Source organism: Nasonia vitripennis (assembly GCF_009193385.2).
Source record: "Nasonia vitripennis strain AsymCx chromosome 3 unlocalized genomic scaffold, Nvit_psr_1.1 chr3_random0009, whole genome shotgun sequence".
Classification (NCBI taxonomy): Eukaryota; Metazoa; Arthropoda; class Insecta; order Hymenoptera; family Pteromalidae; genus Nasonia; species Nasonia vitripennis.
The window spans coordinates 2,277,167-2,300,945 of record NW_022279629.1 but is presented as its reverse complement, the minus strand read 5'-3'; the positions used below and the strand labels follow the sequence as shown (position 1 = coordinate 2,300,945).

Genomic DNA, 23,779 nt, shown 5'->3' with positions numbered 1-23,779 from the left:
CACGATTGAGTGAATGGAATTGGATGACATTTGGTTAAAGTATAGTTTGAACTATGTGGAATATGAGGAAAATATTGAGAAGTCCCAAAATAGTTTTTAAGGGCCCCAAAATTCAAGGCAAAAAGGCCCATTTTGCGATTTTATCGATAAAATCTTTTCCTTTTTCAATATTTATAATATTTTTTGGTAAAAAAACTATTCGACTTGCAAATTTTTGTCTACTGATCTTATATTTATCAAGAAAAGTTAACCACAAAACCCCATGACCCTAAAACCCCAAAACACCATAACCTCAAAATCCCGTATCCCCAAATCCCGTAACCCTAAAAACCTCAAATCTCTCTAACCCTCAAACCCCGAAATCCTCAAACTCAAGAGCCCAAACCTTTACTAAAAAGATGGCAGCCAAACAGGTCTTTATACCTTAAAGGCCTTTCAAATTTATTATCATATTCCATTTGCTCGCTAAAACACGAATATTATATTGTCGACTTGAACATGCATTTTAAAAAGAGATTTTGAGTTATTGAAATACTTTTACCTTTCTTTAAAAAAGACAATATTCACATAAAAGTGATAAGAAAACTGAAAAGAAATAATAAAAAGGACTAATAGTCTAAATATAAATGAAAAGGTTAATAAAAAATTCAAAGTTTTTTTTTCAATCATTTTATTCAAGCTCCAACCAAATATGGACAATTTATTCAATTTTTTTTTTACGACCGAGTGTCTTCTGTAAGTGTCTTCTCTTGTATCTGAAAAAAAAACATAGCAATAATAACTAATTGAAAACGATTCTTATACACTTCTAGATATCTATAACAATATATTAAATAATTAATAAGATGCGAAATGTGGGTTTTGCCGAAAGTTCAGCTTTATTTTTTCGTGTGATAAAAAATTTGAAATACAGTATTTGAACGGCCTTCAAGGTATAAAGACCTGTCTGGCTGCCATATTTTAGTAAAGGTTCGGGCTCTTGAGTTTAAGGATTTCGGGGTTTGAGGGTTTAGAGAGATTTGAGGTTTTTAGGGTTACGGGATTTTGGGATACGGGATTTTGAGGTTATGGTGTTTTGGGGTTTTGGGGTCATGGGGTTTTGTGGTTATACGGTTTTGGGATTTCAGGGTTATGGGGAAAAATAAATGTATTCCTTCAAATGAGTTACGGTATTCATACATTCATTTGTAATAAATTATCCAAATGTCAAAATTGGACGAAAATTGTAATGCCCGCCATATTTTTCAGGCAAAAAAGGAAGTTATATGTCGTGTTTTATAAAATTTAAATGCTTTCTATCAAAATAAAAATGTTTATAAATATATACATAATTTTTTACGAAAAATACACGATTTATCATATTTAAGTCGATTTTCTTGAAAACTGAAGGAGCTTAGATAACTTTTCTTGATAAATGTAAGTTCAGTAGACAAAAATTTGCAAGTCAAATAGTTTTTTTACAAAAATTTGCAAGTCGAATAGTTTTTTTACCAAAAAATATTATAAATATTGAAAAAGGAAAAGATTTTATCGCTAAAATCGCAAAATGGGCCTTTTTGCCTTGAATTTTGGGGCCCTTAAAAACTATTTTGGGACTTCTCAATATTTTTCCCATATTCCACATAGTTCAAACTATACTCTAACCAAATGTCATCTAATTCCCTTTACTCAATCGTGAGATATTAGGTTTTAATACAAAAAAAAATGTTTTTTACACACCGTGCGGCGCGGCGAGGGACGTTGTTCCTCGTTACAATATATATTGTATATATATATATATTTTTTTGTATTTACCTTGAATGGAAACTCAGTAAACATTTACACCTGAGTGAACTAAACACTTGAACTCATAGTATATCATAGTTTATGTCGTCCACAAAATTTGTGCTACGCTGCTGTGACTGATAGCAGCAAGTCACTTATATTGATTTTATCACTATGTATATATATGAATATACATTTAATATTTACATATTACTTAAAATCTTGAACATACACATACAACTACCGCATAGAAAGACAAAGTCTAAAATGATAAAACTTTAATCTCGCTAACATTGAACGTAACACGATGCCGCATAATTATAAAAAATACAAATGTAAATCATTAACTCAATGATCATTACTTCATATTTGAATTTACTACAAAAAAGCCAGAGTACTTTTATAAAAAAAACTTTTTGTAAAAAATGGCACAGAAAGAATTGGAAAAAAACAACTGTTTAGTCAAATCCAATAGGCTTTAGCCCTGGGTATAAGAGGTTTCTTCGAAACTCTTTATACGGGCGAGTGCCTAAATACGAATTGTGTATATACATCTTTCTATATTATATAGATGCATGTGTAAATTTATGTCAATAACCCCTCCGCGCCCCTCCGCGTCCCTCCGTCCCCTCCGCGCCCCTCCACTGGCCCCTCCGCACCCCCTCCGCTGGCCCATCCACACCCCCTCCGCAAGCCCCTCCGCATCCCCTCCGTTGGCCCCTCTTAACTTAATGAAATTGAATATAAATTTAACATGTATTTTGTAATTTTTAGTACTATTATTGGATATATAGAAGAAATATTTGGCCAAGAAACTTACACACATAAGGCTAAGAATACGACATGATATCCTAAAATTTTTGTTGCGCAATAATGATGGTGTAGAAATTCATAACGAAAACATAAACATTTTTTCTTCTCAATTAAAAATCAATGATGTAAGTAATACGTACATCTATACTTTAAAATTAATTGAAAATTATTTTCTTCAAAAATTACCTCTTTGACTATATCATGTTATAAATACACATTTTCTTTGTGGATTTTCTTTGTGCAATTGAAATGTCGTAATTTGCACAAAACTATAAAATATATATAACATAAATAAACTGTATAAATTGTATAGTGAAATTATTATTTTTTCTATTATTTTATCCCAATTATACTTATATAAAAAACAAATATCTAATTTATATAATGTAACAAAATATTGATAAATTACATGAAGAAAAAGTTAGTTTATAAACGAATGCATGGTTGCTAAAGTAATTTTAAGAGTTTTACGCAAATAAGTGCAAGTTACGAGGAAATTTCTTATTAACAATGAAAATTATTGTAAAAAAAAAACAAATTATTGATGAAAATTAATTTTTTACAAGATTTTATTAGAATCAGTGGTCGTAACAGCAGCTACGTCTTTCACATATGGAAATACAAATTATGAGTGTAACTTACAACACTATTCGACAATAACAAATTTGGGTGAATTTCAAATTATAAAAAACATGAAACCAAGCAAGATTTCTTTCGAAGATATACCAAAAAAGAAAGGATTTATAAGTAAAGCTATATTTAATAATTTTAAAAACAGATTCAATTTGATATCAGTTTTAAATCATTATTTTATACTGTTTAAACTTGCAAATTTTAAAATTTTTAATACTTTGAAATAATATTGACCGATGTAATTATTAATATCACATGACTTTCAGAAATACAAGGATTTCTACGCAATTGTTTTAACCAAAAAAACGTAAATAAAGCAAATGAACCTTTTGGTGCTATAACTGACGGTCATTGTTAGGGTGATGTGTGGCCGTTTAGCGAGATTTGAATTTCGCGCCGTAGAGCGTCGATCGCTGCGGCGAGAGCGAGCGAGCGCATGCGCGCGCCGCCAGGGGCGTATCTTTTTCGCGGGGGATTGGGGCTCGCGAGCACGTGCCAGTCAGTTCTGACAGCTTCTCCCGAGGAACCGGTCGACTTTTGCATCTTGCATCTACACCTCTTGTATTTGCGTGCGATTAAAGTCGTCACTCACGTCCTTTTCAGGACGGTCGACTCTACTTTTAATTCCGTGCGTCGCGTATTGTGTGCGAATTACGAGCGGTGTGCTGTGTGTGTGTTTTCTTCGTGTGTTGGGACGTCGGCCACGTTCGAGTTTCCTCGGCGTGCCGATCTCCACCCGGCGATCGCTACCTACACGGCAGGGCTGAAAAGGTCTGCCCGTGGTCCAGGATAGGTTCCCTCGAGATGTCGAGGCGTCCTGCGACCGAGGAAGGTGCATCCCACGTGCGGCCAGGGCTTTACGTCGCGCCGTCCACGTTTCGTTCTGCGAACAAGGTAGGAGAGCTCTCCAGCGTGCGAAAGGTACCTCGCGGCAAATTTAGCGTTTAGTCATAATTGCGTTTTTCTCTCTCTCTTTATTTGGTCTATCCTAGAGTCACTTTGCATTGTATAATTTCATTATTTCTTCAATAAAGCTATTCGCTTGTCCCGGCTTTTCTCTCTTCTCCGGGAGAGTTTTTACGCCGAGGCAAGTCGTCTCTTTCCCGCGCAATTCATTGTGTCTTTATTGCGTTTGATTTATTCACCTAACCTTCCCTCATTCATTCCACCATTTTAGTTTAAACATATATATATATATATATATATATATATATATATATATATATATATATATATATATATATAGGTGGTTCTCTGTCAAATCGAAGATCAAACATTTTTTCTTCTTTAACTATATATATGTTATAGCTATCTTATAATCCATTTAAACCTTAATATTGATGAAAGTAAGATTTCGACACCCATATATGTATATATATATATATATATATATATATATATATATATATATATATATATATAAATAAATAAATAAATATATATATAGACATTTTAATATTATACGAATATTATTATATTATTTTTTAGATAATAGTTATCTTCTAAAAGTTAAATCTTTCGATCATATAAAATTATTGAGTGAAAAAGTGGAACTAGAGGATCTGAACAAAGAAAGTTGTGCTTTTTTATATATTAACTATATGAATTAACAATAGATGACGGCAACTACGAATTAAGAGTTAAAAAAGAAGATATTTTTTTGAAGAGTATAAATTTAAATAATATATAATTCAGAAAATTTTTTTTCAATTTTAATTTTTTCCATAGTTTCATATCATAGAAAATAAAATGGGAAACTGGCGAGCGGAGCAAGCAGAAGGGCGAAGCCTTACTTGTATACATATTTGCATATTTTAGTGTTGAAATATCAAAATATTTAAAATTATGTACAATTCTAATTGTATCTAATACTAAAAATGCCATCAATATAAATCATTTTAAAAAATGTACATTTAAATAAATATTTAACGCTGTATACAGTTAAATACACTTCAACGTTAATGTGACAGTTAAATTTTCATAATAAGTATGGGCCATATGAAAAAACAAATCAATTTTCTATTGGCGAAATTTCCCTGGAGTGAAATTTTATGCTCCAAAACGAGGAAGAGATGCAACAAGACACGAGTCTCGTCGATAAATATACGCGAAGGCGGCCGCAACAGGTTCGGGGCAAGGTTAGCTGCGCGACACAAAGGCTCGACAAGTGATTCAGCTGTAACGCGCCAGGCAACAGGCGCAGCGCACACTGAGCGCCGCGAACACACCCGCCCGACATACACGCACAACAGCGCACACATACACGCTGCGGGGCTTTATAAGGCCGACCGCGCGGCGTCGCTGGCAGTTCAGCTCAAACTTCCGATCCAGGCAGTACCGTGAGCACACGATACTGCAAGGAGAGCCAGAGTTAGACCACCGCCGACAAAACCGTCTCGTGTGCACACGTGACAGCTAGTTCGCCGTACCGTACCCCGATCCTCTGGATTATCGTCGTGAGCACAGGAGATAATCGGGAAACTAGAACAACAACGAGTGTTGTCCTCGTGAGCACACGTGGACGATATTCAGAGTCACCGAAACCCACTACACACATTTCGACGTATCTCTGCTTCCTCTGCCACTGTGCACACACAGGGTTGAGGAAGTAGCGAGACGCTCACCGACGATTCGCCGAGTCGTGTGCATATGTCTCGGTAAATTTGAGGTTAACCTCTCTCCTCCGAAACGATCTTCACGCCGACGCCTCTTGACTCCGTTTGTCAACGTGCGCAAACAGGGCAAAAGAAGAACACACCTCAAAACACCGTGATATCGGTCCGACTGCTACTGTGCGCACACAACTCCATCGCAACCGAATGCAAACCTAACCTCAAATTCCCGTCATCGCTCCATAATCCCGACACCGTACCGTATCACCGATGCCGCACCCGCATAACTGTAATCGCGCCATAGCTCTATAGTTGCACCGAAATATTGTAACCGCGCCGATTAAAATTACTTAGATTGTACAGGCAAAATCTGCCTAACAACCACGATATTTGATTTCTGTTATAGGTGAGCCTTAACGTCACTCAACCACATCGTTAATTTAAACACCAAATACATATCAATTTTTGTTGTACCATACAAACAGAGTCTTTAATAAACCTTTTCCTCTAACCAAATCCTGGATCCAACTGGTCGCCTAACACGGGGGAAAAGTAGAAACGTTACATGGCGCTCGGACAGGGACCTATTAAGAAAAATTTTGCCTAAAATTCCGCAATAGACTATAAAAGAGAAGCGACTCGAAAAAAGACTGAAAATTATTATTTTTTTTTTTTTGCTCAATTAATGTTAGGTGGATATACCACCTCAATAAGGCGCAACTCAACGCCATACTTTATGAGAAAAACCTCGATAGCAAAGGGACTGTAGTAGAGCTTCACCAACGTCTAATACGATATGCCCAAAATAATCCCGGTGAATTCACGGATAAACAAGAAGACCCAGCGAAGTACGATGAAGAAGCCGATTTAAAGCAAGATTTGGAAATAGAATGCTCTGAATTAATCTAACAAACCCCCGAAGAAACAGGACGAGAGGGAGGCTCGTACACACCGACCGGAGATCCTCCATAATTGTTACCGGGCGAGAATAAAGTCCCCGATCAGATACGCAAGTGGAACTGTCATTTAGAAGGAAAGGATATCTACACCTTCCTAGAGAGGGTCCGAGAATTACAGGTATTCTATGGATTTACCAGTGAACATCTTCTGCAGGGAGCCCCGGAACTACTCCGAGGAGAAGCCCTCCAGTAGCGGCGTTAATACGCCAGCGACTGTCGTACCTTTGAAGATCTTGAGGACAGACTCAGAAACTTCTACCTGTTAAACAGGAAGCGACGCAATCTAACCAGGCAAAACACCGAGAGAATACAGAAACCCAACAAAAACATAAGGGCTTACTGCAACGCTCTATCGACCCAATTGAGACGTAGTGGAGGATATACACTGATAGAGCAACTCGACAACTTATATTATAACATGAAACCTGAACTACAGTTAAGAGTACACAGAGAAACGATCCACGATATTCCTCAGCTAATACAGCGTATCGAAGAATACGAGGATATCGCCACTAAACTACGCAAACAAGAACGGAAAACGACAATCAACAGTACATCCACGAGTAAGAACATCGGAACAACCGACTACTATAACCAAGCCGAGTGCTGTTGGCGCTGTTAACAACGTGGACATTCCCGCTCCAGGTGCAAAAATAAACTACGGAACTTCAGCTCCGTATGCGGGAAGGATGGTGTCCTCACCAGAGACTGTCATGGATTCCCGGACCGATCGGGAAACGCCCAGAAGGACGGCTCTACGGTAGCAAGAGACCGTCTTGAGACGGCAGATACCTCTTAAGCGTACAAATAAACAAAGATACTGTTCTGGCACTTGTCGATCCGGGGACAGTTAGCTCATTTGTAACGCCAGAAACCGCGATACTTGGACAGAAACGGATGGTTTCATAGAAAACAAAAAACTCTCGCTACCCTTGCCGATGGATCTGAACTGGAGGGTAAAGCAACAAGCCTGGGAGCCACCTTTAGGAACAAGTTCATAATAATGAAGGGACTACGCCACGAGATGCTGCTGGGGATGGATGCTTTACGTAAACTGAACATCCGCCTCATCGTAGCGGGGATAGAATTACAGCCTAACCAATCCACTACATCAATACTATCAATCAACGACATCGGCATCCAAGAAATTTCAGAACATTAACAGGCACGAGTAGACGAACTGATCCAGTACGAAAAAGATCTCTTTAAAGATATATAGAGACCAACACCGCTAATTGAATGCACTATAAAGGTAATAGAGTCTAATCCAATCAAACAACGCTACTGGCCCCGCAACCCCGTCATGCAACAAATCATTGACAAAGCGGTCGAGGAAATGTCACAAAAAGGCGTGATTAAGCCATCGGATAGGGCCTGGAGTTCCAACATTGTCTTTGCGAAGAAAAAAGATGGAAAACGACGATTCTGCATAAATCTCCAGGGCATTTATAAAATCAGCGTCAAGGACGCACACCCGCTACCGCAAGTCAATGCAATGCTGAACAAGCTCCGGGGAGAGAAATACCTTACCATGATCTACCTGAAAAATGGGTATTACCAAATACCGCTGTCAGAAGAGAGTAAAAAGTACACTGCTTCCACCCCCGAGAGGGGTTCAGTGCAGTTTAAGGTTTTGCCATTTGGGCTACACTCGGCACCAGCAGCTTTCATACAATTGATGAACACGGTTATCACACCAGATCTTGAACCAAATATTTTCTGCTAACTCGACAATATAGTCATAGTTACAGAAAATTTTGAACAGCACCTTCAATTGATCAGCGAAACTCTCCGCCGTCTTTGTAAAGCCAAACTGAAACCAAATTGGGAGAAAAGCTATTTTTGCAGAAAATAATTGAAATACCTAGGCCATGTGGTCAATGAAGAGGGACTACACACAGACCCGGAAGAAGTAAGAGCGATCACAGATCTGCAACCGCCGATGAACTTAAAGGAATTACGGAGATTCTTAAGATTAATATCCTAGTGCAGGAGGTTCATACCACAGGTGGCAAAGTAACTCAAAGAAGACCTAGTGTGATCACCAGTCTTAGCATGCCCAAATTTCTCAAAAACATTTGTGTTACAAACAGATGCTAGTAACGAAGGACTTGGAGCCGTCCTGACCCAAGAAGAAGAAGAAAAAAAGCTATCACCTACGCCAGCCGATCGTTAAACCAGGCCAAGCGGAACTATTCAGCGACCGAAAATAAGTGCCTCGCCATAAAATAGGGAATTTGAAAGTTTCGCGAGTACCTCGAAGGTTATCATTTCGTCGTACTAACCGATTACCAGTCTCTTAAATGGCTCGAAAAAATTGACAATCTGTCTGGCAGATTAGCACGATAGGCAACGTCGCAGATGCTCTTTCCAGCCAACCTGTAGCAGTGTGTAAGATCGACGTCAAGATGAGCTGCACTTGGTATACGAAGAAGTTGAACGCCACCCAGCAGGACTCAAAAAGTTATCCGGAATACTGCATCAAGAATGGAGTCCTACACCGCCACATTCTACACACGCTGGACTTTAACGACACAGATGTAACCGAAGACTGTAAGATTAGCGAACCTACCGAAAAACGAGCCGACGTATTAAAAAAATGCCACGATTACCTTACCGCAGGACACTTGGGCGTGGCCAAAACATTACAACGATTGACCAGAAGATACTACTGGCCTGGGATGCTATAAGATGGCGCTTGATGTATGCATAGCTGCACAAACTGTAAGGCTTACAAGGCCCAGCAGCAAGCAAAAAAAAAAAAGAACCATGCACGCCACCAACGTCGAACAACCTTGGGAGATGGTCTCGATTGATCTCGTCAGACCACAACCATGCTCCAATAAAGGTAATATATGGCTTTTAGTGATGCAAACAGATTCACTAAGTGAATTGAACTAGCAGTCCTAACGAAAGCAGATATCAAGGCTATAATTTGGCATGTAAAATAGAATAGTACATTACGCAACTAGTGCGAGGGGAACACGAATTACGCACGCGGGGTAGATCGCGCCCGAGCGAAGCGAGGTCGCTGAACTACCACGAGTGCGTAAGTCGTGTTTCCCTCGCGCGAGTTGCGTATACTATTTTTCATAACAAGTGTCGCGGGTCGCGGGTATATTATAAAAATTAAATTTATTTCATAATGCGAAATAGGCCACGCTCCTGTGAAGGCTTATTCATACAAAAAGTGTGTTAAATCACACATTGTCGCTATATACGAGTGTAATTATACTAAACTAAAATATTTTTGCAAAGGCTATAGCCGGGTTACTATGGTGAAATGGCCCCCTTGGAAAATGTATATATGTTATATACCATTCGATGGGGGATAAAAAAAAACTCCCATAGCCAAATTTTTAGCTCTCTGCCTAGTGCGCATGCGCAGTAACGTCGATAAACGTGTTTTTTTGATTTTATTATTTTCTGAAGTCCCTATAGGATAAAAATTTTTTTAAAAATTCACATTGATGTATTTTTATGTCATGAATAACTGCAATTTTTTTGGGATTACATAACCTCAAATATCGGATCTAAAAAAATTATTAAAGTTTTCAATCGATATTTTGACCCCCTTGTTTTTGAGGTGCAACTTTTTAAGTAGACTTTTTTGTGTACTTTTTCCCGTTCTTTACGATGGCACTAACGTTTTTTCCTTAAAAATGGTGGCACAACTCGATTTGAGCCAAAAACTGATTTTTTTGCCATTTTTTCACGTTTTTAGCTGGTTATGTTACAATTTAGTTACTAAAGTGACTCCTTTTGAGTAGTTTTGCATATCTTCCCATGAAAACATAATCAAATGAAATATTTTGTTCGCTCCAAGCCGTATTTTTTATATTATCTTACGTTTTCAATGATGGTCTTATCAGAATTGTGATATCACCTTATTATAAAACTGATGGCTAATGTTATGTTCTTTTTAAACGTTCTGTGATTGGTCGAAAGTATTGTCTCTGTCGCACTTTTTTGTTTATTGTTTATTTTTATTTATAATAAAAGGTTATGCTTGGCCGCGCGGTTGACGCGGCGGCTGCAATGCAGACGATCTCCGTAGTGAATGGTCAATCATAAAATTAAGAATTATCAGGAGCATAAACAAATAAAGTATTTTGATTTCTTAATTAATTAAACGATGCGCAAACCAATGGCCAACATTGTTTTTTTCAAAACTAATTTTTTTTTTCTTACAATTGTCTATATAAGGGAGAAAGTACAATACGTCCCGTCCCGTCCCGTACCGACCCCGGGACATACCGTCTGAAATAAGTCACTTTTATATTATTGGCTAATTCTGTTCGATAACCCAATCGACGGTACAGAATTAGCCAATCCCGTAAAAACAGCTTATTTCAGACGGTATGTCCCGAGGTCGGTACGGGACGACGGACTCAATTGTACTTTCTCCATAATATACTAATACAAGTGAATGGTGAAAACGCTGTTAGTATAAGTTTATAACTTTTAAAGTAAATTAAAATCTAGCAAATAAAAATTGTTTCGATTTTTCTTTTTACTATTTCGGCTTTTGACTGATAATTGATAGCAATACTAGAAAAAATAATAAAGTAGTTAAGTATTTATTTTCAAATACATTGGAGTTAGTTGGAACCGAAGGCTGACGCGGCTACTTTAAATCTTTCTGCTGTTTACTTCAAAACTAACAATCTTGTATATTTAAAGTGAGTACTATATATTTTACATATCTTTTAAAAAAATGAAGATTTAACAAAGTTTTTCAAAAGTTTTGACATCACAGATTATATGCTTTGATATTAGGGTTATATGTATTTCTAATACATATTACACAATAAATTAATATTTTGTTAAATAACTTCTTTAAAATCAAAACCTATTATTAATATCTAAAATGTTATTTTTATGCCGACACTTTGAGTTTTGAAAAAAATACTGTAACCAACCTACTGATAAATAAAAAATCTCCCATGTATTTATAATAAATACACTTGTATTTTACCGGTATATGCAGAGTAAGACTTATTAATGGGTAGAAAAATAAAATTTTTATTATAAATTCTGTAGTATTAAGAGTAATTGTATCAAAAATAATGACAGATAATATAGTAATATAATAATATGATATAATAATATAATAATATGATATAATAATATAATAATATAATATAATAATATAATAATGTAATAATAATAACAGATAATTATTAGACCTTTTTATACGCTAAATAAGAAAAACATGTTGTGTACGTTATTAAATTCTTGCATAAAATCAAAAGTTTAAACCAACATTAAATTATAAACTGTTTTAGTACTCGCATAAAGATCCGATCTTATCCTAAAACAAAAATAGCAATCAGATTTTAAATCAATAAGCTAACAAAAAAGTAATTAATAAAAATGAATTTTCAATCCTATAGATATAGATATACGTACAATGCATGTAAGGGGAACGAGTCTTTATCTATTTAACTTAACCAATTTAGGCTAATCACATAAAGTAAAATGAGAAATTAGTTAAACATAAAGTTGTTGAAACTATTAACTAAATAAAATTAAGAAGGAAAAACATTTGAATAAAATATGACAATAAACTTTTGCTAGAAACGGATTTGACGATTGATGAGTTGCATGTTTTGATGTAATGCGGTATATTAATTATACAAGTATGATTAAATTGATAAAATATAGAAAGTCTTGAACAATAATTAATTTGTTTATGTATAAAATACTGTCAAATTAATAAAAAATGCACATAAATATCTGCATATGACTATATATGATGTGCCTTTACTATAGTTAATTATTATGAGATGAGAAAAAATATTTGGTTTTACATAAAAACAATACATGAGAAATAATAAAAATGAAAAATAGAACTAATAGGATGCGAACTTATTAATTGTCAATTAACTTTTAAGTTAAAAAAATGTAAAATGAATAAAGTAAACACAAGCTAACCTATGCTTTAAACACATACGTATATGAAACATCATTAAAAACAACATTATTTATTTATTTTAAAATACACTATTATTCATGTCTAGATACAAGAACATATTTTTACAAAAAAACAAATTGAATATAATAATTTCATAGGTTTGTTGATTTTATAAAATCACTAGGTGCAAGCACTTCAATACAGTTTTTATGACAAAAAAAAATTATTTGCTTAAAAAACTTATAAATGAAATACAACTTATTTCACTTTTACTAGGCAATATTATTTTTTTACTTTTCATGTAAAGCTACTGAGAAAACTGGATTATACAAGAACTTAGATTATAATATTTTTGTAATATTTATTATTCATTCTAGTTTTTAATTTAAAAAAAGGCAAACAATTTTTTTAGATTTTTAAAAACTAACTAACAGCATTTTTAAATGTATTGTAAAATAGTTATATTTTATTATTTCAGAAGTGATCTTGTCTAATGGTTAAATAAATATGGCATCTAATAGTAATGAAGAGTCAGATAACATCAGGAAACGCGATGATCGAAGATGTGCCATGTGTAATATTTATATTAGAAAATCAATTGGTCGAGAAAAGGAAATCGAATCTGAAGTTGAAATCGAATATGCTAAACAATTATCAAATAAAGATATTTACATCCATGATGTAATTTGTGATTCATGTAGAAAGCGATTAGCCAAATACATATCAAGCTCTAAACCTAAAAAGGTTAATGTTCCAGCAACTGCTTCGTCTCAAGATTCAAATGTTTCTGAATCATTTTCTCAGCTAACTGTCACTTCATCATCTCAGGAAAGTACACAATCATCTGTATACACAATAAAGGAACAAAAAGTACGAGCAACCACGGAAATACTTATTCAAAGGACGATTGCGGCACATAAATATTGCTTTGTTTGTGGGTACCAAAAACAGACTAATAATATATTAGTTCCTTTAGAGGCCCGAATTCAAGTTTATAGTAAAATTAATGTTTTTATTCCACATGGCAATAGATGCTGTTGCACACATTTAATTAAAAAAAGATTTTATGAAGATGAACTAAATAAAATTAATATTTTTTCCACTACAAGTACGGTATATATTGATGAATTACTACAATTTTTGAGTCAATTATCAATGAAAGCAGACGAAACTTTATTAGATACAGTAGCTGAATTTTCCATGCCTGAAAAAAAATTGAAAGTTTTTACGGGATTAACGTGGGAAAATATTAATTATCTTAAAGATCAACTCACTTCTCTGAAGAATTCCTGTGTAAGGACAGCGACACAAGCCATTGTCGTATTTTTATTCAAAATGCGCTCTGGGAATTCTAACTCGCTCATCTCTACAATATTTGACATTGAAAGCGAACAACAAGTATCTCGTTTTTGTCAATCAGTATTATTATCTTTCGAAAAAGATTTACTACCAAAACACTTTGGATTAGAAAATGTAGACAGAAATGAATTGATTGAAAATCAAACTTCTAATATGGCAAAGAAATTACATCCTGGTAAACAACTTATTTTGATTGCTGATGGTACTTATATAAGGCATGAAAAAAACTCTAATAACGAGTACCAAAGAAAATCTTATTCAGGCCAAAAAAAAGTTCCTCTGACTAAACCATTTACTATATGTACTACTAATGGTTATGTTGTTGACCAGTTAGGTCCATATCTTGCAAATAAAAATGATGCTACAATACTGATTGAAATATTGGAAGAGAAGCAGAATATTTTACAGAAACTTCTTCGCCAAGGGGACATTTTTATACTGGATAGAGGTTTCAGGGACATTAAACAAAAATTAGAAAATATGGGTTATATTGTTTTGATGCCTGCACTCAAAGGTTCAAAATCTCAACTTTCTACGCAAGAATCAAATGAAACAAGATTCACGACAAAACTGCGATGGGTTGTTGAAGCAGTGCACGGAGTTCAAAAGAAAAAATATAGGTTATTAGATCACAAACTTGATAATAAAATGGTGAAAAATACTGGATCTTATTGTAAAATTTCTTGCTACTTAAATAACTTGTTTGGCAAACGCCTAGATTCTGATGAAGACATGCAAGATGAAATATTTAGTGCTATGCAATCTAGAAAAAATGTTGAAAATACATTAGCAGTTTTAGTAGCAGACAAAAGATGGAGTCGTCGGAAACTACCATTTAAAATAATAACTTCGGATGATTTACCAGACTTTCCTGAATTAACAATAAAAGATTTGAAAATTCTGTTTACAGGAACATATCAGCTTAAACAGACAATATCTTACTTAGCGGAAATGCTTGACGCAGATAATAATTTGAAGATTGGATATTCAAAAGAGACTAACAATATTCTCAAACTTGAAGTTCAATCCAGGCATATTAACAGAAAACAATACAAATGTTTCGTTGAGTATAAACCAAATGGTATTGGTTATTCTAGCATCTTAAGACACTGTTGTGATTGTGCTAACGGTAACCGTACTATAGGATGTTGTGCGCATATTGCTGCCATAATCTATTATCTTTCACATGGAAGATATTTATCAAAAATCATACGACCAGCTGAAATTCTGTCTAAAATGTTTCTTAATGATCAAATTGAAGTGTGTATTGATGAAGATAGTGACAATGATGAGTGAATCATTTTTTCTATTGTGAACATTCGTTATTTTTAAAAAGCTACTTGTATACGTTCCATAATTTATTTTAAATAGCCTATGAAGATAATAAATTATACTTTGTACGAATTGAACATACTTAACTTCAATTCCTTTTTACCTGATAATTATTACTGTCAATAGATTTTGAATAATCAATTAAGTAGAGGCAGATAAGCCAAATATGGCCTTTTTAAGACCACAAGACGCCAAAAGTACCCTCAAACGATCGATTTCAAGGCTATGTTTAGCTAAAAACAGGCTTTTTTGCGTGAAAACCCTTGCATTATGACATTTTTAGGTTAGTTTTGGGTTACATGGTACCAAAAATGGCCTTTTTCGGCGTTAAATCACTCAAATGAGGGCATTTTTAGGTTAAAGAGAAAAGCAGACACTGACAGCGGCGATATTCTTTTTATATATAGAGAGAAACCCTTTATTACCTCAAATTCTGATAAGACCATCATTGAAAACGTAAGATAATATAAAAAATACGGCTTGGAGCGAACAAAATATTTCATTTGATTATGTTTTCATGGGAAGATATGCAAAACTACTCAAAAGGAGTCACTTTAGTAACTAAATTGTAACATAACCAGCTAAAAACGTGAAAAAATGGCAAAAAAATCAGTTTTTGGCTCAAATCGAGTTGTGCCACCATTTTTAAGGAAAAAACGTTAGTGCCATCGTAAAGAACGGGAAAAAGTACACAAAAAAAGTCTACTTAAAAAGTTGCACCTCAAAAACAAGGGGGTCAAAATATCGATTGAAAACTTTAATAATTTTTTTAGATCCGATATTTGAGGTTATGTAATCCCAAAAAAATTGCAGTTATTCATGACATAAAAATACACCAATGTGAATTTTTAAAAAAATTTTTATCCTATAGGGACTTCAGAAAAAAATAAAATCAAAAAAACACGTTTATCGACGTTACTGCGCATGCGCACTAGGCAGAGAGCTAAAAATTTGGCTATGGGAGTTTTCTTTTATCCCCCATCGAATGGTATATAATATATATACATTTTCCAAGGGGGCCATTTCACCATAGTAACCCGGCTATAGCCTTTAAAAATGAATTATTTTTAATAGAAAATTATTACATCTTTTATCAAAAAATATTAAACTAAAACACAAATATAGTGTATCGTACATTGTAGTTAATTATGATAATTATGTACATTAAGTGTAACATTACAATTATTAAAATGAAAATAAATATTTTTGTCGATGCTTTCAATAGTAAATGATTGTTCGCTTTTTTCATCACTGTTTTGTCTACGTTTTTTCAACGGTGAACCACGTGTAGCTTGCTGTGTTTCGGTTAATCGATAAAATTCATCCTCAGCGTGTGGTTCATTATCATCATCTCGACCTTCTGAAACAAATCTGTGTTTTTTTACTTGATTGTCACACTGGTATATGGTATCTGCCACTACAACTTCAGTAGGTTTTAGGACGATCGATTTAGTTATTTTTTTATGAATTTGTTCCTTATGACTCATAGATTCATTAATGTAGCCCTCAGCTACTGTAGACGATTTCCAACCGCCGACTTTTAATGAAACTGTTACAGATTTTTTGGGTTGATCAACTGTAATTTCTGCTCCAGAAGTGGATGCTACTTGATTGTCACAGCGGTATATGGTTATCTGCCACTACAACTTCAGTAGGTTTTAGGACGATCGATTTAGTTATTTTTTTATGAATTTGTTCCTTATGACTCATAGATTCATTAATGTAGCCCTCAGCTACTGTAGACGATTTCCAACCGCCGATTTTTAATGAAACTGTTACAGATTTTTTGGGTTGATCAACTGTAATTTCTGCTCCAGAAGTGGATGCTACTTGATTGTCACAGCGGTATATGGTTATCTGCCACTACAACTTCAGTAGGTTTTAGGACGATCGATTTAGTTATTTTTTTATGAATTTGTTCCTTATGATTCATAGATTCATTAATGTAGCCCTCAGCTACTGTAGACGATTTCCAACCGCCATGTCTTTTTATGTCAGTAAGATTACCTCCTCCATCGACTAGCAAAGATGCTGAAGTTATTCGGAAACTATGACCAGTGTATAAGTGAGGATTTGGTAATTTTAATCAATCAGCTATTTGCTTTGTCATTTGACCTATTGTATTGAGACCAATCGGCTGTCGTGTGCATTTTCCGTCTATATAATGTATGAAGAATCTTTTGTGTTTATCGATTTCAGTTGGTCTAAGATTCATGTAATTTTTACATATTTGATATTCTCCACGAACTGCAAAAGAACGAGGGACATTATTCTTCGTTACTGGAATTTTTATTAATAATCTCATCGAATCATCTTCAATGTCATCGATTGTTATATTAGTTAATTCTCCTATTCTCAACACACCGAGAATTCCAAAAATAAGAACAACCTACAACGAAATCAATTCTCGTAAATTGTTGAAAAATGAAATACAATTTTAAATTTTTTATAAATAAATTACTTTTTTCACTAAATATGCTTCGTACGGAGCATCATTACAAAATCTACTAACGTTTTCCGCAGTGAAAGTCTTGGATTTTTTTTTCGAATATTTAGCATTTTTTTTCTTGATGTAAGCTAAAAGTTGATGATATTGACTTATATCAATATGATCAAAAGTTTTTACGGTAGTCTTCAACATTGAATAACGGTTCCATAGTGTCGGAGGAGAAAGTGTCATTGCCAATTCTTTGAAATAAGCTAAAAATATTTCTTCAACGAACATTGTGGTTTTTTTTGTTGAACGCCAAGACTTCTAGTTGTTGTATGTTGCAACATATAGACGTTTTGATTTGTCCGGCAATAAATCTAAAGTTACTTCTTTAGCTGCTGCAGCGATTTCGGGTGGAATTTCATTTCCATAATCGGATATATCGTCTGTATCACAAGAACTGTTATCACTCATGTTTACTTTTCGGTTAGGTACCAATAGGTTATAAACAAGACGTTTTGCACTAATGATACACAATTTCGCAATCATACATATGTAAAACAAATGACAGCGACAGGATAGGTTTCCCCACGCACGCTTCAAATGTTCCCGCGCACGCTGTGAGAGAGCGTGCCTAAGTCGATGACTTTAGCGCCAAAACAAATGACTCTAAAGTCGAGCTCCGCGCACGCTGCTATGAAAAATCTTTTTCCGCTATGGCTGTCCTAACACTCTAGTAAGCGATAACGAGCGACAATTTGTCAGTAGGAAGTTCGAAGAGTGTCTAAAAGAGAACGGAGTAAAACACCGGAAAACTCCACCGTGTAGTCCGCAGTGCAACCCAGTGAAATCCACTAACAGGGTGGTGAAAACGATGATCGCCCAATGTGTTAGCAAATACCAGAAGAATTGGGATGACAATCTGCGCGAAGTAGAATTTGCCTAGAATACTGCAAGTAGCACAGTAATCGGCTACACTCCAGCGTACTTGAACACAGGCAGAGAACTCAGGACGCCGGGCAGCCTTCATCAAAAGGTGGTCTCGCAAAACACCACGCCGCTGTCCAACAGAATTTAACACATAAGGTATGCCATCGAACTCGCTAAGGCGTAAATGGTTCGTCAATTCGAGAAGCAGCAAAAGCATTATGAACTTCGGTGACGAGAGTGGAAACCTAGTATCGGCGACAAAGTAGTCAGAAGAACGATAACCTTTTCAAGTAAGGCTGACGCACGAAACGCCAAGCTGACACCAAAATACTCCAAACCACTAACGGTCAAGCGACAAATATCCTCTATTATATTAAAATGTGTCTAGTAGTCTCCGGCGATACGTTTACTTCATCCCCAAAACTACCCCTCCTTAGGGGTTGGGGTAAACCGGAAGTTTATTGGAAGTAAACCGAAAGTAGACCGGAAGTCAACCAAAAGTAAACCAGAAGTAGACCGGAAGTAATCGGAAAAAAATACAAAATGATCCGAAAGTGACCGAAAATAACCGGCAATGAACCGGAAATATGCCGAAAATGAACAGTAAGTGACCAGATACATATTTGCTGAAGTACTCTTAAAAGGGTAAATGGGAAATAAATCAACAAATAGTTAATAAACATTTTACAAAGTTTGAAAAGTATTATTCATAAACTGTAACAATCACATCAATATAATTAATTTTCAAAAATGTACATTTAAATGAATATTGGCTTGGGGAAAAAATAATTTTGGTTCATTCTAATAGATGACGTTAGAAGTTTAAAGTCTATAAAATATTCTAGAGTACAAAGTAGCGTCATTCGTTTACTGATTTAAAAATTATTGCGCTTTGACAATGTAGATTCTAGAAGGCCACTTTTGTCACATTTTGCTTTTCTACTTTCGAAAAGAGAAAACTGCAGTGCTGGCTCATCGAAAAGTGAACGCCAGTGTCAGAATTGGTTTGCTCGATTACGTTCCGGAAATTTCGATCTTAAAGATAAACCCCGCCCTGGTTGGCAGACTGTTGAAAAAATCGATGAAATTCTTAAAACAAATCAAGATAGACCGACATATTTTATCTTACGACTGGATACGAAAAGAAGCTCGATACTTGGGTTCCACACAAATTAACGTCAAAAAATTTAATAAACTGAATTTCCCTTTGTGAATCCCTGCTGAAACGAAACGAAATCGAGCCATTTTTGAAACAAATAACTACGGGCGATGAAAAATGGATCGCGCACGACAATAATGTGCTAAAGAGATCGTATTTGAAGCTCGATGAAGCTTCACAAACAGTTGCGGTGCCCGTATTGACGCAAATAAAGGTGTTGCTAAGTGTTTGGTGGGATTGGAAGGGTATTGTTCATCATGAGCTGCTTGAACCTAGACAAACCATTAATTTGACTGTCTACTGTCAACAACTGATGCGATTGCTGCAGGCAATTGAAAAATAAAACCGTCCAGAATTGATCAATAAGAGAGGCGTTGCCTTCCATTACGACAATGCTAGACCGAACATATCTTTAATGACTCGTCAAAAATTGAGAGAGTTTGGCTGGGAAGTTTTGATGCATCCACAGTATAGCCTAGACATTGCCCCGTCGGACTATCATTTGTTCCGGTCTCTGCAAAACTCTCTTAATGGTGTAAAACTGGATTCAAAAGATGCTGGAGAAAATCACTTGGTTAAGTTTTTCGCCTAGAAACCTAAAAAGTTCTACAGTGACGGAATTATAGTTTTGCCAGAAAAGTGGTAAAAGGTCATCGATCAGAACGGCACATATATCGTTGATTAGTTTTCAAAATTTATATTAAAAAATTTACCTTGAAAAATATGAAAAAATCAAAATAACTTTTTCCCCAACCCAATATTTAACACAGTATACAGTTGAATACACTTTAACGTTAATGCGACAGTTTAATTTTAATAATAAGTATAAGCTAAGTGATACAATAAATCAATTATTTATTGATTTATTATCTGTGTATTTTATAATATATTATCTATTGATCTATTATCAATAAGTTATTATAAAATATTATACTGTTTTAATCAAATTTTTAATGAAGTTTTATTTGCTATTTTAATTTGATAAGTATACAATGTCATTGTTATCCTCGTACATCAGTAGGATTCTTTTAAAATGATGATTACAAATATTAGTTGTTTTATCAGCTAAACTTATTATTTTATTATCTATATTATTTTTTGATTGCATTTTAGCATTCACTTTTTCTTTGTGTTGGCTTCTAAAAGAGTTGATGATTGCTGTATATAATACCTAAAATTCCTCAATATTAATTTTATCAAAATATAATTTAAATTCAGCAAATTTTATTGCTTGAGTAACGTTTCTTAAAACTAAAATTTCAGCAATTGTTTCAAAATAAATTTTATTTTTATAATCTTTTGATATTGGAAAAAGGATAAAGTTAATGTATCATACATTCCTATCAAATGTTGTCGCATTTTACTAATATTAAATTGAACTTTGCACAGGCAAATATCACATACAATAGCAACTGCAAATGCTATAGCAAAAACATCGCAATCATAATAATTAGTCTCATAGTGTACTTGTTCAAAAGATATGTGTAAATTATCTTTATTTTGAAACAGCCTATCAATAAAAATTTTATGACCATCATCAAGACATTTTTTGTTAATAGTATCAAAAATTTGTATTACATTGTCTTTCTACCACAAACAAATCCAGTGTCTGTTTGTACTTGAATCAGAAATAAGTCGTAAAATATTTTCGAAAATATATAATTAGAAAATCTCTGAAAATCACTGCAGATTACATATCAAAAAGCGAAAATGGGCTTTTCTAAGCGAGGATGATATTTGAGATGGAGTGGTAGTCAAGGGCGCCGTAGGCGCCCTCGACTACCACTCGTGCTCCAACATCATCCGAGTCCGTAAAAGGACATTCGCCGCTCGTTGTTCACCGTGCTTTTTATTTTTTTAATCATCCCATTGTTACAAACAATTCAGCTATAATGCATTTAAAAGAGAATAAAATTACCTACTTTTCCTTGTTTGGTCCTCGGGATCGACCGCTTTGTTCGGCTGATAAAATGAAAAAGGTGATTTTTTTTAAAAATTCATATCTCTGAAACTAAACATCATAACCTCGCAAAAAAAATCATGTGGATGGGTCACTTGTCAAACTATATCATTAAAATTCAAGTGATTTGACTACTTATTTTTTCAGTAATAAATCAAAAACTGAACAAAATGAGTTTTCTGTGTCCTGATTACGGACGTAAAAAGGCCTAATTGCACTTGAGATTTTGGGAAAAAGTAGATAGTTCATGTGTTTTGGCTTAGTTCATTGCACAGCTTTTAAACCCCTATGGTTCGTAAGATATCAAGGTTTCAATTTTTTTTGAAAATTTTTTGATTCCATATGTCTCTAAAACAATGTAGTCAAATGCTTCAAAATTTTATTTGGCGATTCGCCATAAAAAAAACTACCTGCTGCTATAATTTTAAACGATTTCGTCAAGCGGTTTGGTTTTCTAGTAAAAAGCTTAAATGTAAAAATCGATTTCTCGAAAATTGCGCGAGCGACCTATCTAATGAATAGCCTGTTGTTTTGATGGTTAGGTTGGTCAGAAACACATGTAAACATGCGTGAATTTCCGTGGAAAAAAATTGACGGCAGTGTTCGTATTCTAAAAAAAACAGAGGAGTCTGCAAACTTTTAGACAATGAACCATCCAAAACTTATATATTAAATTATGTATCAAAAACCGCCTCATACATTAGCAGGCAGATATACTGTATATTAAAACAATATTTTATTTATTGGACCCATGAATTTAGTTGGTGGTAGCTACGTGCCAACAAATTGGCAGCGGTTTTTTTCCTCATTATACTACGAAAAAGCAAAAAAAAAAACGATCATAAACATATATTAGAGGCCACAGGTCATACAACAACGCCGCAATGGTTATTATAAGAAAGAGTGGCGGACCAGGTTTATTTTTAATTGTAACATATAATCAAAAATAAGAAGAATCAAAATTAATTTTGAAACAATTTCCGAAAAAATGGAAAAAACTATATATTTGAACTGCGATTAGCAGTAGAAATTCGATGTTAATTCAGTACTTTTATTTTTGTTCTTTTGATTTTCTCTATTTCGACAAACATTAAATTCTTGACTTTTTTATGATCTACAAATTTTATATAATACAATAAGATCGTTCTTTACTAACTCGGACGTAATCATCAGATCATGAAAATAACATTTTCAAAATAAAAATCACACAGAAAATAAAATGGGGGGTTGGGGAGCGAAGCGAGTAGGGGGGCGAAGCCATACTAGTATATATATATATATATATATATATATATATATATATATATATATATATATATATATATATATATATATATTCATATATTTATATATATATTCATATATTTATATATATATTCATATATTTATATATATGGGTGGTTCTTTGTGAAATCGAAGATGAAAATTTTTATTTTTCCTAAACTGTACGTATATATTCTATATATTGTACTTGACTCCCAGAAACAAATTCAGCGCGATTCCTTCATTTGACTTCGAGTTCTAGCTGGTCAAAATTGAGGTTTCAAGTAATTTCTGCATTTTTTGTAGCTTATAAGGGATGCATCTTTAACTAAAACTATCCAGATACTTTTTTTTTGTCAAATTTACTAAATTTTTAATAAAAATACTTTTAAAGCTATGTATGTATGTTAAGGCTACCTTATTTGCATTTTAAATCTCCACCATATTTGCACCAATATGTGTTTGTATCGGTAGACACGAAATTTACTAGGTTATAAATGTCAAATTTGCATGTAAAACCACCTATTAGCCATAATATCATGTTTGTTTTCTACATAACTTATAATTGTAATAGGCACGAATTTTAGATGGAAAGTACGCATAGGCAAAAACAAAAGAGAGAGAGAGAGAGAGAGAGAGAGAGAGAG

At 34.3% G+C, this 23,779-nt stretch overlaps 1 protein-coding gene across 14 annotated transcripts in view; it reads right to left on the bottom strand.

Moving 5' to 3' along the window:
• The window catches only part of LOC107981437 (protein unc-13 homolog A), an 893,220-nt gene that overhangs the window by 92,505 nt on the left and 776,936 nt on the right, over positions 1-23,779 (bottom strand). Inside the window, exon 11 of one of the 14 annotated variants that reach the window (XR_004227183.2) lies at positions 654-755. The exons of 12 other annotated variants lie outside the window; for them this stretch is intronic. Coding sequence is in view for 1 of the 2 variants with exons in the window: in XM_031927065.2 (XP_031782925.1) it covers positions 701-755 (55 nt within the window). In the remaining variant the exon portion in view is untranslated. Of the gene's footprint in view, positions 1-653; positions 756-23,779 lie in introns of those variants that run through there. One more of the 14 variants, XM_031927065.2, reaches the window with a different exon arrangement.